The 26,976-nt window shown below is 43.6% G+C and overlaps 2 protein-coding genes across 6 annotated transcripts in view; both read left to right on the top strand.

The window, feature by feature from the left end:
* Nucleotides 1-10,649, top strand: part of Tmod2 (tropomodulin 2) — a 53,406-nt gene extending 42,757 nt beyond the window's left edge. For 3 of the 4 annotated variants that reach the window (XM_006243407.5, XM_008766331.4, XM_006243408.5), the window contains exon 10: nt 1,606-10,649. In XM_006243407.5, coding sequence (XP_006243469.1) covers nt 1,606-1,640 — 35 coding nt within the window. In that variant the 3' untranslated portion in view covers nt 1,641-10,649. The remainder of the gene's footprint in view (nt 1-1,605) is intronic. The other variant, NM_031613.2, reaches the window with a different exon arrangement.
* A 5,744-nt stretch (nt 10,650-16,393) lies between these two features.
* Nucleotides 16,394-26,976, top strand: part of Tmod3 (tropomodulin 3) — a 60,183-nt gene continuing 49,600 nt past the window's right edge. Inside the window, exon 1 of one of the 2 annotated variants that reach the window (XM_063265181.1) lies at nt 16,394-16,766. The gene's annotated coding sequence lies outside the window, so the exon portion shown is untranslated. The remainder of the gene's footprint in view (nt 16,767-26,976) is intronic. The other variant, NM_001011997.1, reaches the window with a different exon arrangement.

The raw sequence follows: 26,976 nt of genomic DNA, 5'->3' as shown, positions 1-26,976 counted from the left end.
GCTTAGGAAATAAAACATGTAAGATTCGCATCTGAGCAACCCAGAAAACAAACATCAGGCAAAGCAAGACTCTAGAAGTATTGACTATAAGTCCCATACCCAGGAGCAGCCACTGCCAGCGTCTCCTTTTCTGTGCCCTACAGCTTGGGCTCCTGAAAACATCGAGGTAGAGAAGACTTCAGAAAAGGTGCCAGTTGGCAAAATCCAGGGAGCTTCCATAAGCCCCACTCTATCAAAAGAGCCTGCAGTCCGGAAGTGAAAGGAGAAGCGTTGTCCAAACAGGAGTGTAGTCAGGTGCGGTGGTGTGTGCCTGCAATTCCGTCATTCAAGAGGTTAACATAGGAGGATTTTGGCTGAAGACCAACCTGGGCTGCATGGAAAGACCATATCAGAGGAGAGGAGAGAAGGATCAGGCCATTTTTAAGATTTATTAATTTTAATGTGTATAAATGTTTAGTTTCCATGTCTCCCTGTACACCACGTGCGTGTCTGGTGCCTCAGAGTTCAGAGGGAGCATCAGTTCTCCTGGAACTAGAGTTTTGGCTGGTTGTGAGCAGTTGTGTGGGTGCTAGGAATTGAACCCAGGTCCTCTGCAAGAAGAACAAGTGCTCTTTACTACCGAGCCATCTCTCAGCACCCAAAGCGGACAGTCTTGACAGCACCTTTGATTCCCAGTGTTGGTTTGAAGGAACCTCAACCTTGGATTTCGCCTGTGATCCAAAACCACCCTTTGTTTTTTAAGACCAGTATTTAGGATTTTGTTCGTTTGTTTTGAGACAGAACCATGTTGTATATCCTAAGCTGTCCTGGAATTCAACTATGTAGCCCAGTCTAGCCTCCAATCCTCGATTCTCCTGCGTCAGCCTCCAGAGTACTATGATTGCAGGTGTACTCCATCACACCTAGGACTTGAGAGTTTTTAAACAGGATGAGCTTTAGAGAATCAGAGCTTCTGTTTATAGAGGCTTGGTCTCCCAGCTACAGTCAGAGATGCCGGGCGTGGCTGTGTTCCCCTGGGCACTTCACAAAGGCCAGTTGGTGACTGAACTGCACAGAAGCTAAGAGGATGCCCTGGGTTCATGAAAATAGTTAGCAGTTCACAACTCTCCTTGCCGGATTACTCCACAGACACATGGAGAAGTTCTCACATTCACGTTGCCAGGCAGAGGCAACTTTGTTTAAATGTGAATTCCTCCACGTGCTAGATTACCCTTGCCATTTCCATTTATTACCACAGTTCATGGAATGTTGGAACGTGAGATGATTTATGCCCTCGGGCGTGTGGCACAGAGTTTTCTGGGATGAATACAATCCTCTAGAACAGCGGTTCTCAACCTGTGGATCACAAGCCCACAGGGGTCACATATCACATACCCCGCATAGCAGATGACATCAGATATTTACACTGCCATTCGTAACAGCAGCCAAATTACAGTTATGAAGTAGCAATAAAGCAGTTTTACAGTTGGGGGTCAGCACAACAGGAGGAACTCTATTATAGGGTCGTCGCATTGGGAAGGCTGAGAACTGCTGCTCTAGAGTGATTGTAAAGAATATCCCTTTCTTCCATTTGTCTTTTTTCAATTTTCTCTTTCTCCTACCTAGTTCGCAAGAAGAGAGTTGAAGGAGACAGGAGGTAAACCTCCACTAAAAGAGGTGACGTCTCACCATGCGGCCATCCAGAAAAACATACACACAATCTTCCTCTTCTCCACGGGACCATTCTGTCTAAGGCTGTTCGTTTCCGTTAACCATATCCGTCATAATTGTAACTGTCACTCTTTTTTTAGCGCTACTTGTTTATCCAAGGTTCTGAAGTGTGTGTAGCAGTCTGCCTCGCTCCTGGACACGCTTGGTGGCTTGTACAAGTAGGAGGATACAGATCTTAAGACAGTGACAACACTGGAGATGATCTTAGCCACTTCCCTATTGGGTTGCCTCGCTTTCTTATGTGAACCTTTTTTAATCGTGGAAAGGGACTTAGCGTGTAGCATGTGTTTGTCGCTGACTGCACAGTGGAAGCCTATCTCTGTTTACACACACGGCTTCGAGATAGGCTTGAGTTCATGAGAAGTGTGTGCGACTGACCACACAAGAAGTTAGTATTGCCAGTCTTTCACAAATTCTCCGTTAATTCCAGAAAGAAAAAAAAAAGTGTCTCTACATGCATGTGTCCAGCTGATAGATGGTCAGTGGGATCTCCTTAGAAAGCACTTTAACGTAGCACTAGCAAAAGGACTGTTTATTACCCCATGATTTATTAATAACTCACACACTTACCTTTACTGACTTTTAAACATGAGTTAAACATATTTGTTTAGGTGTGTGGTACTGGGAACTGTACCCTGGGCCCTGTGCATGCTGGGCAAGCACTCTACTCCTCAGCTCCATCTCCAGCCCGAGTTATATTTAAAATGATTCTCTAATAGGAACTATTCACAAAGCCATTGAAAGACTTTTCAATGGGAAACTTTTAAATTTTTTCTAAAAGAAAATTTCAAAATGGTACATTCCCAAGTAAAACAACTATAACAGTGTCTTAGGGGCGAGAGAAATGGCTCAGCCGTTAAAAGTGCTTGCTACTTTTCCAGAGGACCGGAGTTCAGTTTCAGCACCCGGGCTGAGCAGCTAACAATAGTGTATAACTCCATCTTCTGAGGGATGCGATGTCTCCAGCCTCTGAGGGCATCCACACATATGTGTACTTACCACCCCCATGTCATACACATGATTAAAAATAGACTTAAAAGATATGGCACCTTAATCAAAGTTTCTGGTACACAGTGAATTTGACAGTGAATTAAATGAATTTGACAAATTTTAAAAGCGATTGTTGGTTCATCTTCAGCACAACCAGATCGCCAGATAAACTGGGGGGCATTGTGGTTAATTATGTAGATTTTTTTTGTCACATGCAATTGCTTCTTTGCCTTTTGGCTTAAAATCAAGTGTTGATTTTTGTCGTATGTCACAGTAAATCCAGTCATTTGCCAACATTAGGTTAAAATGAATTGTCAGTTGCTCAGATATCTGTCACCTCGAAGACAAAGCCCATGAGGACACGACCAAAGTGATCTGAAGTGATTGATCTCTTAGTATAACAGCAGGACAGTGTAATGAAAACATAAGGTAACAAAGATGGAAATTTTTGGCCCCAAAAACTCGCTTCTCTCTCCTGCCATAGATAATCAGCTCGTGTCAGCCACTGTCAGGTACTGTGCTAGCTGCCCTTCTCACTGCTGCCACTAAATACCTGACAAAAGGAACATAAGGAAAAGGGGGTTCATCTTGGCTCACAGTTTTAGGGCGCCACCTACTGTGGCAGAGAAGAATGGCAGCGGGAGCATGAGGCGGTCGGTCACATCGCAGTCACAGACAGGAAGCAGAGAGAGAGGAATGTTGAGGCTCAGCCCACTTTCTCCTTTTCCTCCTTTTTATTTAGTCTGGAGTTTCAGCCTATGGAATGGTGCTCCCAACGCTCAGGGTGAGTCCTCTCTCCTTGGTTAAACCTCTCCAGTAGCACCCCAAGTGATTCCAAATCCCATCAAGTTGACAATGAAGATAATTGTCCTAGCTTCTCCTGTCCTTCCTTTCCCTTTCCTTTCATTACACAGTACCCCTCCTGTTTCCCTTCTTCTCTCTCTGTCTCTAAGTCAGTGGTTCTCAACCTGTGGGTCACAATCCCTTTGAGGGTTGAATAACCCTTCTATAGGGGTCACTTAAAAGCATCAGAAAACACAAATATTTACATTACGATTCAAAACCGTAAAATTACAGTCATGAAGTAGCAATGAGATACTTTTCTGGTTGGGTGGGAGTCACCCCAACATGAGGAACTGTATTAAAAGCAATAAGAAGGTTGAGAACCACTGCCCTAAGTCCTATATAATGGTGATTACCTCTTATGCTGTTGATAGAACAAAAGAAGTTGCTGTCCCTAACAGTTGGGACAGCTGGTCCCCATCCTGTATATTTTAGTTACTGTGGGTTCCTGAGGTGCTTGGTAGCAGTAAAACAATTTAATGGGAAACTAACAGACTGGAAAGCACTTGGAGTCAGGAACCTTAAAAAAAAAAAAAAAACTGGACACTTGGAGGGAGAAACTGGACACTTACTGTGCTATAAATACCCACCACAGCCAAAGCAAAAATTCCCTGACACATCTCATTTTCTTGGCTCATTTTTATGCTCCTCAGGACATAATAAGTAGGGTATTCTGACATTTTTTAAGTCATCCCCCAAGTTCTTTAGCTTAATACTTTATCTTCCTGTCAATCTGAAAATATATTTGTTTTGTCTTATTCCTTAATCTGATTTTTCCTTCCTTCTCACCCACTTGGGTGTGGTATTGGAGCCCGTTTGTATAGGTTTGCTGGTTGTTTGGTTTTCAAGAATTCTTTGAATTATTGCTCAAAATAGCCCTATTAAAAATTAAAGTGTGGGGGTTGGGGATTTAGCTCAGTGGTAGAGCGCTTGCCTAGCAAGCGCAAGGCCCTGGGTTTGGTCCCCAGCTCCGAAAAAAAGAAAAAAAAATTAAAGTGTGGGGCTGGAGAGATGGCTCAGCAGTTAAGAGCACCGACTGCTCTTCCAAAGGTTCTGAGTTCAAATCCCAGCAACCACATGGTGACTCACAACCATCTGAAGTGAGATCAGATCCCCTCTCCTGGTGCAGCTGAAGACAGCTACAGTGTACTTATATATAATACATCTTTAAAAAGAAGAATTTAAAAAAATTAAAGTGTGGTAGGACACCCCAGTGATCCTAGCACTTGGAGTGAAAGCAAGATCAGCGTTGGCTACATAGGAAGTGTGAAGCCAGCCCGCTCCCTGAGACCCCAGTGCATGCTCCCTCAACCAAAACATGTTAAGTGATGTGTACTTACAGTTAAATCAACTATAGTAAAGGCAGAACTACATTCTTGATATTATTTACATATATTTCGCCTATGAGGGATAAATACCATCGTGATGTGCTATATGGCACAGGTTTTCCCTGCCAGCATTAACCTTTTGGCCATGGTGAGAAGAGTCCTTGGGAATTAGCAATGAGTAAGAAACTGGCTCCTTTCTACCCTCTAGATTGTTGGCTGATAAGCAGTCATCAGTTCTACCTGGGTGAAATGTGTAGGTTGTATTTTAATCAGAATTTTTGGTTACTCTGTTGCCAAAGGAAGGATGCTAAGTGCCCTTCTTCTCTCTCAGCCATAGTCTTCTTTAAGAGCACAATCCCTTAACAAGCTTCCTTTCCCCTTTTTCATTCACTCTCTTGCCTTCATTCCTAAGAAACCCTGACCCTGCAAATTATCGTCTACAGCCCTGTATTGTGGAGAGTGGGACTGCAGTTGTTGGCACACCCTGGCAAAAAAGCAAGAAAAAAAATCAGATTTAGATATTAGCTATTCCTTTTTACAAGGCGTTATTAATACGATTAAGATTGTAGAACATCATTTTTAAAATCATGCTGGTTTTAGCTTATGAATTTGTAAGACTATTACTAGTCAGCTGTTTTACCATGGGTTTTTAAGTAGCATGTAAAGTGTCATCTCCATCAGCATTTACATTTTGAAGGTAATGACTAGAAGATAAAGTGTACATCTTGGGGAATCCATCAAATCATTTAATTAGATGAGGACTTCACCTCCCACCTGCCCAGAGTGGGCCGTTAGTTTCATCCTGATGAGACGTCATATGTGTAAATTATTTTTATAAGTATCTATTCCACTAGCTAGTGTGTTGAGCTGTTTGCTAAGGCCTGACTAGCTGCTTGGAGGGAGCTCATGTTTGCCTAAGCCTGCTCCCCTTTACAGTTGCACAGGCCCTTAAGTGACAAGTCACTCACCTGAACTTGACTCGAAGGCTCCTGTTGCTGATGTCTTGTCATGTCGCCTGCATGTAGATGGCTTTTAGGAGATAATTCGTCAAGTCTAAAAATGCTAAGTAGCCTAGCAGTACAGTATACGTGCATCTCTCTGGCTGCCTGATGTGGGCAGCAGAAGCTTCTTCGTCCTTATCAGCATGATCAAATCCCTTGATTGCATTCTCTCTCTCTCTCTCTCTCTCTCTCTCTCTCTCTCTCTCTCTCTCTCTCTCTCTCTCCTCGTGTGTGTGTGTGTGTGTGTGTGTTGTCAGATATCTAACTAGGTATTTGGCTACATCTGGACAACTGATTGAAGGGGAGGCTCTCTCCCCAGCTCCACTCTCCTTCCCCTTTAGAGCTGCCGCAGACTGGGGTTCATGGGAAATGACCCCAGAATCTGCAGTTTCTGTCACCCACCACATTTCAAAGTTGCGTGAAGGATGACTCTTGGAGAAGTCACTGGATTATTCCCCAGGAGATACTCCTATATGCCTAGCGTGTGACTCGTTCCATACTTAACACCCATCAGCGCCCTTCTTCCACCTCTGTGGGACACACTGTATATAGACATTTTGTACATAGAGATCACCAAATACTGTTGTGAGGTATTTGGCTGCATGTGGACCATGGATGGATGGGACCACGCCTCCCTTGCTCCTCTCAGGGTTGTTGGGGGCCCAGGTTAGAGAATCACGTGCCTGGAGGGGCAGGGGCTGTTCACCCATCTTTCTGCACACAGCTCATCTTTCAGTAGAAGCTCATTTCCATGTTGAAGCTCAAAAATTATCACAGTGCCTGTCCTCTCGGAGCCAGCCTTCTTAAAGTTAGACTGGCGTACCAGACCGTAAACAGCTGCCTCTCTTCTATCCGGAGGTGTGGCCCCTGGTGGGCACCAGCATTATGGAAGCCACTGCTTTCTGAATAACTGCCACATTTCTCACAAGTATGGATTTGGTGTGAAAGCGTCAGCAGGCTCTCATGCTCAGACAGTCCTGGAGAGTGGGTAAAAGTGTTTGAACAGACTTCCTTTTTCATGGCTGAGAAGTATTCTGCTCTCTCCTCGATACTTTGAAGGAGGCAAGAAACCTAATTCTGAACTGAGGAGTTTACGCGTTCATACTGGGATGACAGGGTGTCTTTTTGGAAGGTGGTTACTGGAGAGTCGTGGCTTCTCAGTTCCCACACCCCACTCTTCCCTTCTCACTTAAAAGACTGAAAGGCACTTAAAGGAAAAGTATGAAAACATTGTAAATATCAGGGTGGTCCCACTGGGTAAATTACTGAGCAGTCTTTTGGAACTAACTGGCCAGAGAAAAGAACCTTGGTGTTCATTCTTTCCTTGCTCCCCAGTTCTAGGTCTGACTGTACTCAACAGAGTGGCTCGAGATCCTTTCAAAGGAAAAGGACTGGGGACTTAATATTTACATTAGTTTAATGGCAGAGCTCAGTGCCGCTCACTCCTCTTAACTGCCTGCCCTTCAACCTGACAGCAATGACTGAACCGTCACTAGATACCTGAGTGATGGGTTGCAAATTTTAAGTCTGTATCCTGGGTTCTGTCCTAGAAATAGGACAGAGAATAGAATCAGAAGTGAGGCCTAGCTAGGACACGCTGTTGACTTGGAAAAGGTGAAGGGGAGACCATGAAGTCAAGGACAGAAAAGAGGAACTAGCTAATTAGGCTTGATTGGCTGTGTCTTGTGGCAGTTGTTTGGAGCATGTTGGCTCAGCTGGTTGGTATGGTGGATGGGTACCATACCAACGGATTTGCAGGCTAAATCCCAATCCCATTACCAACACTTAGCAGGTGTATGATCATGGGCAATTCACTTAATTGCCTGACAATTATAGACTATATGGGGGACAAGCACCAGAAACGGAATCAGGTGACCTAAACACTTGACTCCACGCTTTCTTAGCTGGGGGACTTTGGGGGAGCCACTTGCTCTCTCAAGCCTGAAGCTACCCAGCTGTTAAATGGGAACAATATCTTCACTAACTACCTCACAGAGTCGTAATGAGAAATAATCAGATAATTGGACGAAGACAACATAGAAAGTAGAAAGCACGGCACAGAAGTACATGGCTTTAGTCAGTCACTAATGTTCCCCACTGCCTCTTAGTCTGTTTTGTTCTGACCAATGGTTCATCTTTTGGAGTAGGGCAAGAAGCATGGGTACTGTGTAGGGGACTAGAATTATTATAATTTACACATAGAAATGAGAGGTGGTTGATGGGGCGGTGGGTGTTATATTTCATGATACAAGTGATAGGTCATTTTTCCCACTTTATAAAGTGCTGGAGAGAAACTTAGTAAGGCAATGATGTGCTTGCCCAGTATGCACAAAGTCCTGGATTTGATCGCCACCACTGGATAGATAAACTGGGCATGGTGGCACTAGCCTGTAATCCCAGCACTCAAAAGTTGGAGGCAGAGGATCAACTGCTCAAATTCATCCCTGGCCACATAGTGAATTTGAGACCAGCCTGGACTACATGAGACCCTGTCCCAAAAACTTAAAAGCTCCTTAGGAAGTGGTCACAATCCTTGTAGAGACTGGACCCAAGAAGAGAACTCAAACAGTTACTAAGAATTCAGGCAAGAGTGCTACCGTAGCCTTCCTGTCATCACTAAAAGAGATGGAGGCTAAGCAATAAAGGCATCGCTGGCAACCTTGGAGAGCGTCTCCTAGGGACTCCAAGAGTGTTCATGCCTAGCATCTGTGTACTGGGTGTGTACTAGTGCTGGCACTGGAGGGGAGAAAGCTCTCTGGGGCTGCAGCTACCTATCACCAGCAACTCAGCCCTAGTCAGTTCTTTATTTTGGCCAAGAAAAGCACTGGAGCCTGGCCTCACAGGGACGGGGTCCCATCAGTCCTTGTCTCCTTGGTACCATCTAATAAGGGGCCTTGTACATAGTAGATGCTTACTCCGTGTTGCTTGCTGTGCATTGTCCTCCAGCACTACAGAATTATACTCTGTTTACAACCATGTGAGAGAGCTATATAGACACACAGACACACACACACACACACACACACACACACACACACACACACACTTAATTATACCAGTGTAGATGCCAGCTCTCTGTGACCTTGGCCATCTATCTTATGTTCGTTTCATCTATAAAACAGTACATTCTCTAAAGTCCCTCCTAGATCCCAAACACTACAAGCCTGTGATTCTGAACGTGGATGGGTAATGTATCTGCCCCAGCTCCTGCTCTCTCCAGGAACATCCTGCAGACAGCTGCTTGGTCCTTCTCAGCAGCATCTGATGACATCAGAGTTACTGTGGTGGAGCAGTCTCATCAGAAATGCTACTTCAGGGCTGGGAAGGTAGCTTAATGGTAGAGCGTTTCCTGACACGTGGGTTCAGTTCTCAGCACTACAAAATAATAATCATAATCATAATAAAAAACTTAAAAGTCTTTGAATACTTCCTTCAAAAACAGAAAGGATATTCTTTTTTTTTTTTTTTTTTTTTTTTTGGTTCTTTTTTTTTCGGAGCTGGGGACCGAACCCAGGGCCTTGCGCTTCCTAGGTAAGCGCTCTACCACTGAGCTAAATCCCCAGCCCCAGAAAGGATATTCTTAACATATCTAATATCTTTCTCCTTAGAATCAGAGAGAAAGAAGGGGAAGAAATACAAAAGAAGAAAGTGACCAGGATAGGTTTTTGTTGGCTTGTATTTTGTGTCTGTGTATTTGCATTTCCACACACATTGATTGCATGCCAGGAGACAATCAAACATGCATTGTGTGTTGCAAGAAACTGGTCCAGGATTTAAACTTCTATGGACACCATCTAGATGTGGATAGGCAGAAATTGGCCAAGCAGAGAAAGGAGATGGATACAAAGTACACTTCCTGAGTAATTTTACTTTAGTACCAAATGTTAGCCATGACAATCTTTATTTAAATTATTCTAAGCCAGGCACGGCAGTGTCCACCTGTGATCCCTGCACTTGGGAGGTGCAGGAGCAGTGTCAGATGTTCAAGGTCATCCTCTGAGGCATAGCAAATTCAAGACCAGCCTGGGATACACAAAACTTTGTCTTACTTTTTAAAATAAATATATAAATAAAATAATTTGTATCCCTGCTACTTTCTTTTTAAGACCAAAACTATGTACATGAAGAAGCATATTTATATTTTAAGTAAGCCTTTATCTTAATCTTGCTTCATGTTTTTCAGAAAACAAGCAGCATTTTTTCATTGCACATAAAAATGTAAAATTCTTGCATGCCACCAGTCCTAATGGCTTACGAGTTCTATGCCTGTCAAGTGTGACCTCATGTGTATTGTTACCTATATCCTGTTGAAGAGACTAAGGGACATAATATTCTTGTAAACTTGTAAACTTTGTTGGTAACATTTGTTTACTTGAGCAGATACTGAAAAGCCACAAGGCTTTATTTTTCGTTTGATATTTTTTGATCAAAGCTAGATGATTGGTTAATTCACTAGGGACCTAAAGACTAACTTGCCTTTTAAATGTGAAGTTGAACATCTTAAAAAGTGCAAGACAAAAAAAAATGTATAGAGTGTAAACTAATTTTATCCTCATAATAAGGAACCCTATTGGCCCAAAAGGGTGTAATTTTGGGCCCTTTGGAATTAGCCACCCAGAACTAATGTTAAGCTAAATATAAACTGTTTTAATTAACCAATATCTTTCTGCTTTCAAAGATGTCATGTGTTCACTTGTGTCTGGAATGTTAGCTGTAAATTAAAATGTAAAAAGAGGTGGGGAGGGGGGATGTCAATAAACTTAACTTTAAATGTAAACGCCTGGTTCCTGGCTACTCTAAGACAGTATCTCTTCAAAATAAATGTCTGACACTATGTTCTTACTTTCCGGGAGAACATTTGAAACAAAAAAAGAATAATGACATCCTAATACAAAGAAGACAAAGTACACCCACTGCTCCCAAAGGAGAAATGGAAACATTGAAACCAAAAAGTTCACTTGTGGTTACACAGTGGAAGTTTGTTAGAATTGAGAGCAGGAATACAGAGAATTATATGCAGCTGTGTATACCCTCGGCCAACTAACACTAAACCAAATTTCTGAATAAAGATTTGACCTGGAATAGCAGGGAAACTAAACTTGCTGAGTTCTGGCTCAGCTTGGTGATCCCTAAATGTCATTGTTTAGACTGGTGACAGTCTGAGAAACAGAGGGCCTGGATCTGGTTTCTTTCTTTGCTGTTGCACACCTCCATGAAGAAATACATTGCTTTATTGTTTTGCCTAAAGAACTCTCCTTTTCGGGAGCCAGGGATGTAGTTTGATTGGTAAATCAGAGGAAGCCTTGGGTTCCATCCCTAGTACCACATAAAACCCCGGGTGATGGTGTGTACAAGTTAGCCTGACATTCAGGAGGGACAAGGATGATATTAGCTACATAGTGAGTTCGAGACTAGTCTGGGCCACATGAAACCTTGTCCCTTTGAATCTGTGGCTAAATTTGTCTGTATTTGCTGTTTCCTAGATACCAGCTTTTGGATTTGGCACTCCACCCTTAGTTGATCCCTTGACTTGCAGATCTCTGGTGTTTGGACTTCGTTAAGGAAATGTCACCTCTTTTCTGGAGTCAATAGTTCGGTCTTTTTCTAGGACTAGAAGAAACGGTAGCCCATCCATACCCTGTCTTCCTTCTTCAGCAACCATCCTAGAAACTCATTGTTTTGTATGTTAATAAAAAAAAGAAACATGAAGACCTGTAGTCTCTAGCAAGTATTCCTTATGCCCAGGCCTCAGTGGGGACCAGATGAATAGGTGATTAAATAAGTTGGTTTAAGCAGTAGATGATGGAAGGGAAGCATACAAGTCTACACATATGAAAGTAGGAAGGGGGTCCTATATACTTTAGAAACCCGAGTTTATCAAGCCCAAGCAAGTTTCAGAAAACTGTATTATCCAATATAATAATGGCTTGTAACTGCCAGATGGAGAATGGTTTTGGTTCTTGGTCCTCTGACATTTGCAGAAATCTGTATCAGTTGCACCTCTAGAAGAGCCATGATAGAGCAGGGGTGCGGGGGAAGTCAACTTCAGCTGCTGATATTGGAGGGACAGGAGTAACAAATGGCATTTGAGTCATGAGGAAAAACATGAGGAGTCACTTAGCAAGTAGACGTGGGGTAACGGAAAGGGGCATTTCAGGCCAAAGAGTTTTCTGGAAACCTTTCCATAAACACGTGCATACCAGCCACGGTGCTGATCTTCCCCCTGATTTCTACCTCCCTGTACTTTAACCAACTCCAAGGCCCCAGAATGAAATCCTTTCTTCTAGTTTTTTGGTGTACAGTTCAAATTTCTATAGCTGTCTTGCAAATTGTGTCCTTCAAAACTGCTCGAGTGTGAGGGAAGCGGTCTCCTGTAGGGACCTTTTCACAATGAGCAAACTGCAGCTGGTATCATTTGCTTGTGATGACTCAGTACGGCACAGGCTTTATGAGGTGCTCTGGCCGGAGGCAGAAAGATAACACTAATGAGGGCTTCCAATGCAGAAGTAGGATTGTAGTATCCTCTTATCAATCACTTTCACTCTGCCGTGTGTGTGTGTGTGTGTGTGTGTGTGTGTGTGTGTTTGTGTGTATGCTCGTGAGCGTGTGCATGTATGTGTGTGCCAAGGAACAATGTTGAATACCCCTCAGATACCATCTTCTTTTTTTTTTTTTTTTTTTTGGAGGTATCTGTGGGGGTGCAGGGAGGGTTTGAAACAGGCTCACTGTGTAACCCTGGCTGTCCTAGAACTCACTCTTTAGAGCAGGCTGGTCTTGAACTCAAGAGATCCTCCTGCCTCTGACTCCTGAGTGCTGGAGGTGTTCGCCCCCACTGCTCACCAAATGTCATCTTTAAAAACAAAAAGAATGAAAGATGAAAGGAAGAAAAGATTTATTTACATGTATTACATGTGCCTAAATGTGTATGTACAGCATATATGTGCAAATGCCTGTGGAGGCCAGAAGAGGGCATTGGGTCCCCTGCTCTTAACCACTAAACCACTTCTCCAGCCCTTCATGCCTACTGATGCCTGCCCTGGAGCTCACTAAGTCGACTAGGCTGGCTGGCCAGAGAGCCCAAAGCCTGATGACCTGAGTTAAATCCCCGGAATGATGGAAGGAGAGAAGAACCCAGCTTCTTTTTTTCAGAACAGAATAATCAAGCTTCTAGTTAGAGTGACTACAGAAAGAACTGTCAAAGGGGCAAGATGTGTGGTGTTTGACAGCAATTCTGGGATCTGAGAAGTGAGATCAGGAGTTCAAGGCCAGCCTCAGCTATGTAATGCATTTGAGGCTACTCTGAGCTACATAAGACCTTCTCTCAAAAAATGACATACAAGAGCTGGAGAGATGGCTCAGTGGTTGAGAGCACTGACTGCTCTTCCAGAGGTCCTGAGTTCAAATCCCAGCAACCACATGGTGGCTCACAATCATCTGTAATGGGATCCGATGCCCTCTTCTAGTGTGTCTGAAGACAGTGACAGTGTACTCACATACATAAAATAAATAAAATAATGTCATACAAAATGGGCTGGAGTTAAGAAAATGGCTCAGTAGTTAAGAACATGTACTACACTTGCAGAGCATGGGTTCAGTTCCCAGCACCCATATTTGGCAGCTCCCAAGTGCCTATAACTCCAGTTCTAGGGAATCCACAATCCTCTTCAGGCACCTGTACATATGGTGCACATAAACACGTGTAAGCACACATACATAAACATCAACAGTAAATCAGTTTTTTGTTTTGTTTTATTTTTAAATATCATACACATGAACTGTCAAAGAATCCAAATTATCTATCCATTCAAAATGCTGTCTCTCCTGGAATTTCTTGGAGCAGTTTTTTCATGCTCTTTAAGCCTGGCCACAGATTATAGTATTTTAAAGGATTTGATGAGATCTAGGAGATATGTCAGTCTAACCGGCAGTTAGAACATAGGCTAGAATTTGAGTATGTGCTTCATTTCCGGATCTATAATTAGTAACTGGCCATTTGACTTTACGCAAATTAACTTTCTCAATTCTTCATCTTTTATTACCACGTTTAAAACCCAAGGATATTAATTCTCTCTTTTTAGGGTTCAAAGTTCCATGAGATATTACACATGGCCAATGCTTGGTATGTATTGGATAATCAATAAATATTAATTGAATTTGAGCACTGCAGGAAAATTCTTTCAGAAACAAGCTCCTGGATATTTTAATTTAGAAGAGATTTCCCTTAGCCAGGTAGGTGGGGGGAGGCTGAGAGAGATTTCTTTGTGGCCAGCCTGGTCTAATAGGGAGTGTCAGGGCAGCCAGACTATGTAGCAAGACCTCGTCTCAAATGAATAAACATATGAAGAGAGAGAGAGAGAGAGAGAGAGAGAGAGAGAGAGAGAGAGAGATTTTCCAGATCATTAGTGATATTCAGTGAGTGTCAGTTGCACAAAATTCCAGAGTGTTTACTTAACCAGGGGTACTCCCACCCTGAGAGGAAGAAATAGATGCCAGAAATAGATGCCAGGAGAAACTAACCATTGGGTGACTCCCTATTCTGGGTGTAGCTGGAATGTACCTCAAGCATGCTCTCCAGTCCTCTTCCAAGCTGCTTTTTTTAAAAAGTTATTAAGATAGAACACTATTCCTGCCCATGCTGATGCCCACACTGATTCCCATCCTGATGCCCACACTGATGCCCACACTGATTCCCATCCTGATGCCCATGCTGATGCCCACACTGATTCCCATCCTGATGCCCACGCTGATGCCCACGCTGATTCCCATCCTGATGCCCACGCTGATGCCCACGCTGATTCCCATCCTGATGCCCACGCTGATGCCCATCCTGATGCCCACACTGATGCCCACGCTGATGCCCACGCTGATGCCCATCCTGATGCCCACACTGATGCCCACACTGATTCATATCCTGATGCCCACACTGATTCCCATCCTGATGCCCACGCTGATGCCCACACTGATTCATATCCTGATGCCCATCCCGTGTGTCCATGCTGCTGCTCACTCTGATGTCCAAACTCATGCTCACATTGATGCCCATCCTGATGCCCACACTGATGTCCATGCTGATGATGACATCACACAGGACATCATTAAACAGTCTTCCGAGGCCACCTTCCCCTCCCTAACTCCATCTCCTCCTTCCCTTTCTTTGAGTAGTTGCTCCTGCTGTTTACTCTTACTCGCATTAGCCCAGCCCCCCTGCCTGTTGTAGAAGTTAGGACGGGAGGATGGGATGGAGCTGGAAAATGGGGCATGTGCTCTCTTCCAAGCAGCTAGAAACTGCATCTGTTAAAAAGCACCGACTTGCTTGGACCCATAAGATAACTAACAGCAGGGTAACACCTAGAGTCTCTGCTTTCATTTTGTGTCTGCCTTCCTGTTTGGGGTTGCCTAGTTACCCCTGCATGCAGGCATGCTCACCATTCAAGGACTTATCTCATCGCCCCTCCAAGATAAAGGCATAAAAATAAAGTAACAGAGACATCTTACAGTCAGCTTTTACAATTACTCCCAAAGGCTGCTGAGGAAACCTCGCATTCCGTGAAACTTGCTAGCTACCTTCCAGATGAGAGCATCCCATCCAGGGTGGGGAGGATGCATTTTGGAGCATGAGCAGTTAATCTTCTGAGAATGACAGTGCCCTTTCAGGCAAAAGGGACTCTTTGGACCAACTTGCAGAACCAGACTGAAAGAATGACCAGTCAGGACACATCGTGACCAAGATTACTCAATTATACATACAAGAATGCTTCCTGCCCCAGTTCTTCTGCTTAAACTGAAGCTCATGTGGGCTTATTGACTCCTTTATCTGATCCTTTCCTAGGTGTGGGCATTAATGAAATCTATCTCTGCTTCTCACCTTTACTCCCCTGTTTATGTTAGAAGCACCGCACCCTGGTGTGATTTATGACATTTTCTGCCATAAATTGGAAAAAAAAAAAAACCTCGTGTAGTCCAGACTGGCCTTGAACTCAGTTTGCAAATGGCTGATAAACTTCTGATACACCTCCCTCTGTTTCAAGTACTGGGATCTGGGATTACAAGCATGTAACACCACATCCAATTTATACATTGTTTGGAATTAAATCTTGGGCTTTGTATGTGTTTGAGTAAGCACCCTACCAACTGAATTACAGTCCCAGTCCCTTCGCTTTTATCTGTCTTCCCTGGAAAGTTTGAAAGGCTGATATCATGCTCTCTCATTAATTACCAAGGGAATAAGAAAAGCCTTGCTCTGTGTATATTATGTGTCTTTTTACAAAAGGCCCACCATGCAAAAAGGAGACCTATTACCAAAACAAAAGTCTCTAGAAAGGCTTTCTACCTTCCAGAGGGTCGCGGGCAGGAATATACAGGAGCAGAAAGCATTTTTCTCGGCCTAGTCTTGTTATCTGTAGCCTGTTATAACACCCTTCCCATTGTAAAGGACCAGGTCCATATGTATGGAGCCGCGCCCTTCTCCCTCGAACTACAACTCCCAGCCTGCATTCTGCCCCAAGAGTACGCACGCGCATGGGAGGGGACAGTGAGGAGGAACCAGCAATAGAGACAGCGCGGTTGGGTTTAGGGGCAGCTGGCGGGAGCATTCGGCAACTCCCTGAACTTGAGGCACCGCGGAGTGTGGGCGCAGAGAAGAGCGATTCAAACCCGGCGGACTGTGCAGTGGGTCGGCGGCCAGACAGGTGAGTTCAGCACGGTGCTTTCCAGGAAGTCCGTCGGCGGACGCGGCAGCGGGTCGCTCCGGCCTGGGCGACTGAGAAGGGAGCGGCTGTGCTTCCCGCCCCTTGCCCGAGGGCCTCGCTAGAGAGCCGAGGGTGCCGGGCCGTTCCGGAACCGCGGGGTGTGCCGGGTGTCGCCCGCGGCCAGGCACGCAGGCTCTAGGCTGCGGGTGAGTCACTTGCGGCTGGCCAGCTGGGGTTCGAGACCGGCCGACTGGGGTTCGGGGCCCGCCACCTAGTGTTCGGGACCGGTCGACTGGGGTTCAGAACAGACCAGATGGGGTTCGGAACCGGCCGGCTGGGGTTTGGGGCCTGCCACTTAGTGTTCGGGACCGGCCTCCTGGAGTTCGGGACTGTCTACGTAGGATTTGGGACTGGCCCTCGGGTTTGGGACCGGTCGGTGCTTCGAAAACGGCGTGGCTGGGAAGCGCCTTGCCCCGCCACCCCTCTACCCCAGCCATCATCTCACTGCTTGGGTGTTGTTGGTTGGGAGGAAACCCACAAAAGTTGGGACACACCCTTTTTGTGATTGAAATCTGGTGTCTTGTATTGGCCATGTTGGTCTGTCTGCTCTGCTCTGCCTTAGAATAAATTTCTGGCTCCCGTGCAGCACAGCTGGGACCGGCTGTGAAGCTGATGCGGGTTTGTTTTGAGGACGTGACTGGGTCGTTGTATCTTCCCTTTACAGAAGTTGGATGGGTTTCCTCCGCAAGCCTGCATTCTGATTACAAACAGAAATGGGAAACAGCCCCAATTTTTACTTTCCTTTTCTTTCTCGGCTCTTTCCCCTCTCTTTTCTGTTTTCTCATCTTCTCGTTCGTGTTTAATTAAGAATTCCCGGGGCTGGGGATTTAGCTCAGTGGTAGAGCGCTTACCTAGGAAGCGCAAGGCCCTGGGTTCGGTCCCCAGCTCCGAAAAAAAAAGAACCAAAAAAAAAAAAAAAAAAGAATTCCCTTTCCCCTTTCGAATCCTGCACCCTCACTCCACCCCTGTAACCTTTTTATCCCCCTCTACCCACCCCCCTTCATTCGCTCTTGTCTAAGAATCACATTCCCAACTTGACCTCTACTTCTCTTAAACACACACACACACACACACACACACACACACACACACACACACACACACACACACACACACAGAGTCATCTATTTGGTAATGAGCAGAGCAGTAAAACTTATCCCAGGAGGTCATATTTAAACAGGAAATGAGCCTGTGGAGATTTGCAGTCTTCTGACATTCTAGTGCAGTTCATGTTTCTTTTTCTGAAAATTTTTCAGAATAGGTTTGGTTTTTTTGGTTTTGGGTTTTTTTTTTTTTTTTTTTTTGCTTGTTTGTTTGTTTGTTTGGTTTGGTTTGGTTTTGGGTTTTTTTGTTTGTTTGTTTTTTGTTGTTTTTTTTTTTGGCGTATTAAATTGATTAATCAATTGACCTCTCATTATTTCAGAAGAATAGCTTTGCTCAGACTCCTTTTCCTTTGTTCTCTTCCTAGTCCTAGTTCACACATTTTACACACACATATATCCTTTTAATATTTTGAGCCAGTCTCACTGTGTAGCCCAGGCTGGCCTTTAAGCCCATTCTTTTGCTGCCTCAGCTTCCCAGTACTGGAATTACAGATGGGGCTATGGAGTCTGGCTATCTCTATAATATATTAAGAGCTGACAGTAGGGCCTGGAGAGAAGACCCAGAAGGTAAGAACACTGACTCCCATCTCTGGCTCTGCATGTGCATTGTATTCCAATCTTAGAACGTCCTTGCCTTGTATCAACCAGCATATCTTAGAATGAGATTGATGATAGCCAGGTAATCCATGATTATCTTAGCCTTCTGTGGCTCTCGCGTGTGCGTGTGTGCGTGGTGTGTTTGGGTCTATGCATGCTCTTGCGTGTTCACACTCAAACATGTATGCAGAAACCTGGAAGCTGATGTCATGTCCTCCTGGATCGTATCCGCCAAACCATATCCCTAACCCCTCCTATTTTTATTAAAAATTAATCCATTTGGGAAGCCCTGGCTATATGTCTATCATTCCAACCCCTGTGCTAGACAAGGACGGCCAAAGGTGTCTTCCTGAGGATATTATAACCCTATAGATGAATCATTTTTCATCTTTGTGGTAAGCCATTAGGCCACATTTAGATATTAGTTATAGGTCAGATCCCGTCACAATTCTTGGTTTCCAGTGTAATAATTTTTTTTCAGGCTGGAGATATAGCTTAATAATTAAAGGCTTGCCTAGTATGTGTTAGGGTCTAGGTTCGATCCACAAAAGCAAAAAGATAATTTTCAACTCCCAGCAACTGGCTTATTTAAACAAGAGGTTCAGTACAACAGAAAGAACCTAAAGGCCTACACCACGTAGGGCAACACTTTTCACACTTAACATAAATCACCATACCTGTTCATTTCAAAGTGGGGTTTAGAATTTGCATATTTTAAAGTCAGTAGAAATCACACTTTGAAAGCCAAGATGGAAAGATAATTTTAAAAGACATTTTAAGGTGGTTATTACGGTTCTTTTAAGACAGGTGCTGATAATTGGGATCTCAGATATGAAGGCAGGACTGGTCTAATTTTCAATTAAAAAAAATTGTTTAAGGCAGGGTCTCACATAGCCTAGGCAGGCCTCCAATTTACAGTGTCACCAAAGCTAGCCTTGAAGTGCCCATCTTCCTGCCGGTACATCCTGAGTGCTGGGATTACAGATGGGTGCCCCTGGGCCAGCTTCTCCTTCCTTCTTTTTCTGTACACTCCGCTTTCTTCCCTCTTTTCTTGCATCTTCAGTGGTGTGATGTTTTCAGTAATTAACTAATTTAGCAAGTATATATTTCACCCTGTCCTAGACACGGGTTCCTGACCTGTTGTGAGGTAGGATTCCAGTCTGGAAGCTTACTTTCACACTATGCCTGTGTCCTGCTTCAGAGCACTTTGGAGGGAATACAAACAGGTGGTAGTCGTGTGTATCGCGGAGGAAACAGATAAAGTCAGCTGCTTCCACAAACTAGTCATCTGTTCTCCCAGCCTTCCCTTTCTGTCGTGTTGGAGTATGTGTGCTCTATCAACACAGAGCACAGTGTAATTTCATACATTTGCTTGGAACTTAAGATGAGTTGAATACAGGGAAATCGGCTAGCTCTAGCACTGTGGTCAGTAGGTTGTGTTTGCAGGTATAAACACATACCTGGGTTAGAGATCAACAGAGGGAGGGGAGGATATAGAGGAAGATAAGATGGAGATAAGGGGAAATGGCTTTTAATAGTGTTCTGTGTCTGCACTTTGCTGCTATTGTTGAGGTTTGAATTATGAACTTCCTGCCTTTACTCCCAGAGTGCGAGGATTACGGGCATGTGCCAACACTCCGGCGGAATCTTTGGTTTGTGACAGGCTTTACTCTGTAGCCCAGTCTGACCCGGAACCCACTGTGCACAGGTCGTTTGTACACTCACAGCAAGCAGCCTTCTCCACTCAGCCTCCCGAGTGCTGGAGTTAGAAACGTGAACCACCACACCCCACTCGGTTTTCTTGATTAGAAGGGTCCAGGAGGGCATTATCGTGCAGGCTCTAATTGTAGCTGAAGTGTGTGTCACTGCTGCTCATTGACCTACCTGTTGACGTTTGATTACACTTGCCCCTTTCAGATCATTTAAAAATCATAAGTATGAAATTATATTGAAAGGAAAACAGTATAGAAAACAGAAATATTATTTAATTTGTGATGGTCTAGTAACTCGTTAAATACTAAAATTGTAGTCAAATTCTGCTTGCTAATTATAAAAGAAATTTAAATCTGAGCACACGTTCTTATATCTGCCTGAATCCATTAGTGGGTATGTACGTACGTATGTATGTATGTATGTATGCATGCATGTATGTATGCTCACGCATAGGGATACATTTGTGTGGAAGCTGGGACTTTTTTGAAGACAGGGTCTCTCTCCACAGCCCAGGCTGTCCTAGAACTCACTATATAGACCAGGCTGGCCTGAAAACTCACAGAGATCCTCCTGCTTTTGCCTCCTGAGTACTGGGATTAGGGATATGTACTACCATGGCAGATTCTAACGTATTTTTCTAAGACAACTTTCTTACTGAAGTTTGAGCCCCAGGATCCTCCTGTCTCCTCTTCCCCAAGCCAGGAATTACAAGCACATACCACCTGACTTCTGTTTGGGTACTGGGGGTATCAGAACTCAGCTCCCCATGCTTGCATGGTGAGTGCCAGCTGAGCCATCTCCACAGACCTGTCAGTTTGTTTTGTTTCGATGCTTAGTAGCAATGGAGGAATAGAGGTCTTAATAATCCAAAGTGGTAATAGTTCAAAGTGTGTGCATTATAGTACTCTAAAATTGCTTTTGACTCAAAGTCATTACCCTGTATCTTGAAAATAGAATTTTTACATTGATTGATTGATTGATTGATTGATTGAGTGGATACCCAGGTATTATGATGGTGCTTGTGGGAGGTCACAGGACACTCTGTGAGAGTTGGTTCTGTCCAGCCAGAGAATTTAACTCAAGTTATCAAGCTTGGTAGCAAGTGCCTTTACCTGCTGAGCCATATTTTTGGTCCCACAGGAACCTATATCTTGAAGTGAAATGCTGCTTTTTATGATTCGTGTTTCTCACATCTAGAAATCTGACCTATCCTTAAGGCCATAAAGATACTGTTTCTTTACAGGGTCTCACGTACCCTAGGCTGGCCTTCATGAATGACTAACCTCTTCTTGCCTCTCCCTCCCAGATGCTGGCATTATAACCATAGACCACCACACCCAACAAGATACGCTGCTTTCTTATAGAAGCTGTCTTCTTATGGAGTTTTCGTGTTATTCTATCTACGATCCATCTCGAATATTTTAGCATTAGGTATAGGATAGGTTTGCCTTTTGGTTTGTTTGCTTTTTGTTTTTGTTTTGAGATGGGCTGTTACTCATCAGCCCAGGCTGTCTTGGAATTCTTGTATAGCCCAGGCTGGTCTTTAACAGCCATCCTCCTGCTTCTGCTTCCCAAGTGCTGGGATTACAGTCATGAACCACTGCGCCTGGCTAGGTTCACTGTCCGTTCATTTGTATCTTCCTATTACTCTCATTATTATACAGTAATTCTATGAAGCCAGGCACAGTGGTTATCTCTGCATTTGGGATACTTAGGCAAGAGGATCTTGAGTTCAAGGGAGGCAAGCTTGGACTATAGAGAGATCCTATCTCAAAACAAACAGCTTTATTATTTGTATACCATACAATTTACCCACTGAAAAGTAAGTCCAAGGGGACGAAAGAAGGAAAGAAAGAAAGAAAGAAAGAAAGAAAGAGAGAAAGAAAGGAAACGAAACAATAATCCCAGCATTATAATCAAGCAATTAGTAATTCAAGGCCAGCCTGGGCTAAATGAGACTATGTCTCAAAGCAAATACAACAAAACAGTGTTAATGGTTGTAAAATCAATGGATTTTAATATACTCGAAAGAGTTGAGCCATCTATTTTAGAACATTTCCTCATGAGCAGTCACTAGGTCTCTGGAGACCTGATATAAACTGAGTCACAGAACAAGTGATCCTGTGTACTGTTCGTTGTTGTTAGAGAGAAGTCACCATGTAGTTCAGGCTGAACCTTAGTTCAGTTTTTCCTTTTTAAATTACATTTATTTATTTTGTATCTGTCTATGGTGTGCATTGTGGGTGGCCTTGCCATCATGGTACATGTGTGGAGGTCAGGGGAGAGCCCGTAAGAATCTGTTGTGTCCTTTACTTTGTAGGTCCCAGGAATTGAACTTGGGTCATCAGGCTTGGTAGCACCTGCCCTGACCTCACTAAGCCATCTTCTTTGTAGCCGACATAGCTGAAGGTGACCTTGGATTTTTGATTCTCTTGCCTTCTTCTCCCAAGTGTTAGGATTATAAGCATGACATATACTGCCAATCAAACCCAGGGTTTTGTGTGTGCTAGACAGGCGCTTACCAACTGTTCTGCATCCTCAGCTCAACCCTTAGAATCCCGAGAAAATTGCTACAAAACTATTAAGTTTCCTTGATAGGAGTGACCTTTTTTGACCTGTAAAAATATATACTCCCTAGAGTATTTATTCTCAAGTACCTACACCCACTCCCTAGGGAAGGTACACAAACACACAAAAATGAACTTACAAAACAAGGTTACTGATAGATAGAGATAACCCTTTGCTGAATGCCTGTGAAAAAAATGGACGGAAGATGAAGTAGGAGGAGTGAGAGCAGAGTGGACACGATGCTAAGAATATCATGGCAAGGCAACTTTTAAAATTCTATGTGTTTCTGGCTGGCCTGGAACTCACTGCACAACCATGGTGGCCTTGGATTCACAGCATCCTCCTGATTCTCTCTCCTGTTGAGATGTAGGCATGGCCCATCGCATCTGGCTGCATGTTAAATGTATTAAGAGTATGCTGGAGTCGTGGAGCCTGCCTCTGATGCGGGTACCAGGCAGTCTGAGGCAGGAAGATCACAAACTCAGGGCTAGTGGGGACTACAAAAAGGCACTCTGCCTCAGAGAGAGAGACAGAGACAGAGACAGACAGACAGACACAGAGAGAGACAGAAACAGACTTTTTTTTAGAGCTTTTGGGTTTTTTGTACCATTAGTATATGTTTGAAAAGTTCATATCATTTAATAAGAGTAGAGACTTGTAAGTAAAATAGTTTTAGTCCTTAACTTACCAAATAATAAGCCCCTTATTGAGAAGGATTCTATTACTAATAATTATTACACACTCTAGATTCCCATATGTAAAATTACAAAGCAAGATATTTTGGTTTTCTGGGTGTTTTGATATAACTAATGAGGAATTGTTGAGGAATATTCCTTTAGTGTACATAGCAGCAAAAGGGAGATTGCCCTTCAAGTATAATATGTATCACGTCAATTACATGTGTGTACCACTCGGTCAGCCCTCGCCTTAGGTAAAGATGGCGTGGTTTCATACAACTTGAAAGTTTCAGAGTTAAACCCTGACGCCCACCCCTCATTTTTTTTTCCTGCAGTTTGTCCTAAAGTATACAGCATTGCCATAAACCACAAAACATGAGGGGACAGGACTGAGGCACAGCCGTATGGTTTTACCTCCAGCAGACACTCCTGGGTGTAGCTTGTTCTTGTTACTACATTCAGCCTCCTCCTTCCCCTGGCTGCAGAAGAAACCTAACTCATTTGCACAATCCCCCACCCCCAAGTCTAAACCTTAGTTTGGCTCCTGTCTTCTGATTAGGACACTAGGGAACTGCCTTCAAGGAAATGTTGTTTCTACCGGTCTCTGAAGAATATAAAAATATTTGAACACTCGGGGTGCTGGGGGGAGGGAGGATATTTTAGGTTGTAGTAATGTGATCTAATGATGGGAAGTAGAAAAGAATGGAGACTGGACTGATTGTCATCGTCGTTGTCATTGTCATTGTTACTTGAGAGAGAGAGAGAGAGGGAGAGAGAGAAAGAGAGAGAGAGAGAGAGAGAGAGAGAGAGAGAGAGAGAGATCGTCTGTGAAATCGTCTGTGTGCCTGAGTGTGATTGTAAATCCCTATCAGAGTCCAGAAGATACTGTCACGTGCCTTGGCACTGGAGTTACAGGTGACTGTGAGTGGCTGACCACGAAAACTGGGAGCTGAACTCAGGTCCTCTGTCTAAGCAGTATACACTCCTAACTACTGAGCATCTCTCCCAATTCCTTAGTGTCCTGTTCTGAAACAGTGTCTCCCTATGTAGCCCTGGATGTTCTTAAAATTCCTTTTTTACATTTATTTGTTTGTGTATGTCCCTCAGCATATGTGGAGGTCAGAGGATGACTTAATCTTCAGGTGTCTGTTTTCTCCTTCCTGGGATCAAACTCAGGTAACAGGCAGCAGATGTCTGTACCCCCTGAACTACCTTGCAGGTCCCAGGGACTCATTTTTCGATCAGTCCTTTTTCTCTTCACTCTTTTCTTTCTCTCCTTCCCCTGGCTCCAGTCCCTGCTGCCTTTTAGCCTAGGCTTTGATCTTTTGCTTACACTATGCTTTTCTCCCTCTTCTGGCTGAATCTGCCTGTTTCTGACCACCCACAGTTATCTTGGAACTTTGGCAGTGATAATTGTTAGGCCCATGGGTTTGAACTGCTAATTATGTATTGCCTTGATTCTTAAAGTAGCTTTATGTTGTGTTTCATTTTCCCAACTAGATGGTATCCATCAGGCTCAGGGAACACAAACCAGGCTTGCTTGCTGTGGTGCAGGGGCTGGGGTTGTCCTGGATTATTATTACAAAACCACTGAGCTCCCAGAATGAACTCCAGCTGGGATTCAGAACGGCCTCTATGCTCACCCCATGCCAGCTTCCTGGATCTGTGGCTTGCTTGGGGTCTCTTTGGCTCTTTTCTGTGCTTCTCCACTCTACAGTATTACTTATTGCTTTTTTAAAAATGAAAATTATAACATAATTTATCTTGACTATTAAGTTTTTTAACTTTTTTTTTTTTTTCCGGAGCTGGGGACTGAACCCAGGGCCTTGCGCTTGCAAGGCAAGCGCTCTACCACTGAGCTAAATCCCCAACGACTATTAAGTTTTTTGAAGTTGTCTTAAATCTTGACTCTAAGGCTTATGTCTGGCCTCACCTCTTTTTTTTTTTACATTTATTATGTAAAAAGACACTGTAGCTGTCTTCAGACACACCAGAAGAGGGCATCAGATCTCAGATGGCTGTGAGCCACCATGTGGTTGCTGGGATTTGAACTCAGGACCTTTGAAAGAGCAGTCAGTGCTCTTAACTACTGAGCCATCTCTCCAGCCCTGGCCTCTCCTTCTTAACACAGCCTTTTCCCCTAAAGACTGGCATTTTCTGCTGCTTCCTGACATATGGTTCCCCTAAAGCTTCAGTTTGTTTGTTCTTTGGCTTTGAGATGCAGAGTCTATCCTTGTAGCCCAGGCTGGCCTCGAAGTCAGTGGCAGTCCTGAGGACTGGGATTAGAGGCATAGACCACCATAACATGGTTTTTATTTATTCATTTATTTTTTATTTTTGTGCTGAGGATCAAACTCCGGGCCTTGGCCATGCTAGATAAGCTCTACCTGAGCTGTAGCCTGGATTTTTCAGCTTTGGCTTATTTTCTTGTAGGATTTATTTTGAATTCACGTGTACGAGTGTTTGCCTGCATCAGTATATGTGCACCATGTATGTGCCTGCTGTGTGTGGAGGCCAGGAGAGAGCAGTGGGTCCCCTGAGGATGGAGTGACAGGTGGTGTGAGGTGCTGCGTGTGTCTGGGAACCAAACCCAGGTTCTCTGCAGGAGCAGCCAGCACTCTTTCTGAGGTTTAAAGGCTTTTGTAAATATATTAAATGGCTTTGCACATTTTGCTCTGTTTAAGTGTGACTCTTCCTGACTTAGGGAGTTACCTCCAGATTTGCTGATACATGATCTTTCAAGTTGGAGTTTTGTCTCTCAGCTATCCAAATTAGATTGCTCTGCCCTGCTTGGGTTGAAAGAACAGTAAAAGGATATTTATTTTTATTTTGTTGTATGCACATGAGTACAGTGCCCTTGGAGGCCAGAGGCCTTGAATCACCTGGAGCTGATAGGAGGTTAAGAGCTGTCCAGCCTGGGTGCTGAGAATCAAGGTCAGGTCATCTGCAAAAATAGCAAGTACTCTAACCACTGAACCACCTCTCCAGCCTCTTGGTGTACTGTTGGCTTTTGCATAATATTTTTACTATAGTATGCAATTACTCCTTTTGGGGTTTAAAGGTTTTTGTAAACATATTAAATTGCTTTGTATGTTTTGTTTTACTTTGGTTTTACTTCTCTTTTATACCCAGCTGTGGCTTGCTCTGAATCACTTTGATTAATTAGCTTCTGCTAATGTGAAATATTAGTGACATGATGGAAATTGTTGAAATTAGTGACTATTAGTAACTATGATAGAAATTGAATATTCTATAGAAGTAGTATGAGACTGTGGGAAAATAGGAACTTTAAGTCTTGTTTAAATCTTACATTCACCAAGAAGTATATACCCTTGGGTAGGCTCTTTTTTTCTCTCTGAGACTCAGATTGGTTTTAACAAATAACAGGATATTAATTGTTATTACTATAATTATATAAATATTAATGTGATACAGGGTTATTAAATAATGTATTGCTATGTTTTATATTTTATATTATATACTATTACTCTTGTGTCAATGTTAAAAAAAGGTTGCATATAAAATATATGCAAGTGAAATTTATTCCTCTTTTTTTTCTTCATTGTTGTGAAGTATGGCATGTGGTCCCTTATCAATCTGAGTAAAGAAGTGAACCTTCAGGCCGATGAGATGGCTTGACAGGTAAAAGTGCTTGCTCTGTAAGTCTGCTAACCATCTCCCAATGTCATCATCTCATC

The sequence above is a fragment of the Rattus norvegicus genome, chromosome 8 (genome assembly GCF_036323735.1).
Source record: "Rattus norvegicus strain BN/NHsdMcwi chromosome 8, GRCr8, whole genome shotgun sequence".
In the NCBI taxonomy this organism is placed as follows: Eukaryota; Metazoa; Chordata; class Mammalia; order Rodentia; family Muridae; genus Rattus; species Rattus norvegicus.
Note: the sequence above shows the minus strand (reverse complement) of the source record. Positions and strands in the feature narration are given on the sequence as shown.